General features: G+C 58.5%; 1 protein-coding gene across 1 annotated transcript in view; it reads left to right on the forward strand.

Annotated features, from left to right (window-relative positions):
- The window catches only part of PLIN4 (perilipin 4), a 16,934-nt gene that overhangs the window by 6,610 nt on the left and 8,999 nt on the right, over positions 1 to 1,325 (forward strand). The window contains exons 6-8 of the mRNA XM_037738468.1: positions 1 to 180; positions 280 to 457; positions 755 to 1,286. Coding sequence (XP_037594396.1) covers positions 1 to 180; positions 280 to 457; positions 755 to 1,286 — 890 coding nt within the window. The remainder of the gene's footprint in view (positions 181 to 279; positions 458 to 754; positions 1,287 to 1,325) is intronic.

Genomic DNA, 1,325 nt, shown 5'->3' on the forward strand with positions numbered 1-1,325 from the left:
GTAGACACGGCCAAGACCGTGCTGACCGGCACCAAGGACACAGTGACTACTGGCCTCATGGGGGCGGTGAATGTCGCCAAAGGGACTGTCCAGACTGGTGTGGACACCTCCAAGACTGTCCTAACTGGTACCAAGGACACCATCTGCAGTGGGGTGACTGGTGCCGTGAACGTGGCCAAGGGGGCTGTCAAAGGTAGCCTGGACACCACCAAGTCTGTGGTCATGGGTACAAAAGACACAGTGTCCACTGGGCTCACAGGGACAGCAACCATGGCCAAGGGGGCTGTCCAGACGGGTGTAGACACGGCCAAGACCGTGCTGACCGGCACCAAGGACACAGTGACTACTGGACTAATGGGGGCGGTGAATGTCGCCAAAGGGACAGTCCAGACCGGTGTAGACACCTCCAAGACTGTCCTAACCGGTACCAAAGACACTGTCTGCAGTGGGGTGACTGGTGCTGTGAATGTGGCCAAGGGGGCCGTCCATGGGGGCCTGGAGACTACAAAGTCTGTCCTGACTGGCACTAAAGACGCCGTGTCCACAGGAGTCACCGGGGCAGTGAACTTGGCCAAAGGGACCATCCAGACCGGCGTGGACACAAGTAAGGCTGTGCTGACAGGTACCAAGGACACTGTTTGCAGTGGGGTGACTGGTGCCGTGAATGTGGCCAAAGGGGCCGTCCAAACAGGTGTGGACACCTCCAAGACTCTGCTGACCAGCACCAAAGATGCTGTGTCCACTGGACTCACAGGGGCCGTGAATGTGGCCAAAGGAACCATCCAGACAGGCATGGACACATCCAAGACTGTCCTAACCGGTACCAAAGACACTGTTTGCAGTGGGGTGACTGGTGCCATGAATGTGGCCAAAGGGGCCGTCCAGGGAGGCCTGGACATCACCAAGTCTGTGGTCATGGGTACGAAAGACAGAGTGTCCACTGGGCTCACAGGGGCAGCAAACGTGGCCAAGGGGGCTGTCCAGACGGGTGTAGACACGGCCAAGACCGTGCTGACAGGCACCAAGGACACGGTGACTACTGGCCTCATGGGGGCGGTGAATGTCGCCAAAGGGGCTGTCCAGACCGACGTGGACACCTCCAAGACCGTCCTAACCAGTACCAAAAACACCGTCTGTAGTGGGGTGACCAGTGCCATGAACTTGGCCAAAGGAACCATTCATACTGGCATGGACACCACCAAGACCGTCCTAACTGGTACCAAAGACACTGTCTGCAGTGGGGTGACTGGTGCCGTGAACGTGGCCAAGGGGGCCGTCCAGGGGGGCCTGGACACCACAAAGTCTGTGGTCATGGGTACGAAAGA

Source organism: Cebus imitator, unplaced genomic scaffold (genome assembly GCF_001604975.1).
Source record: "Cebus imitator isolate Cc_AM_T3 unplaced genomic scaffold, Cebus_imitator-1.0 Scaffold53, whole genome shotgun sequence".
Taxonomy (NCBI): Eukaryota; Metazoa; Chordata; class Mammalia; order Primates; family Cebidae; genus Cebus; species Cebus imitator.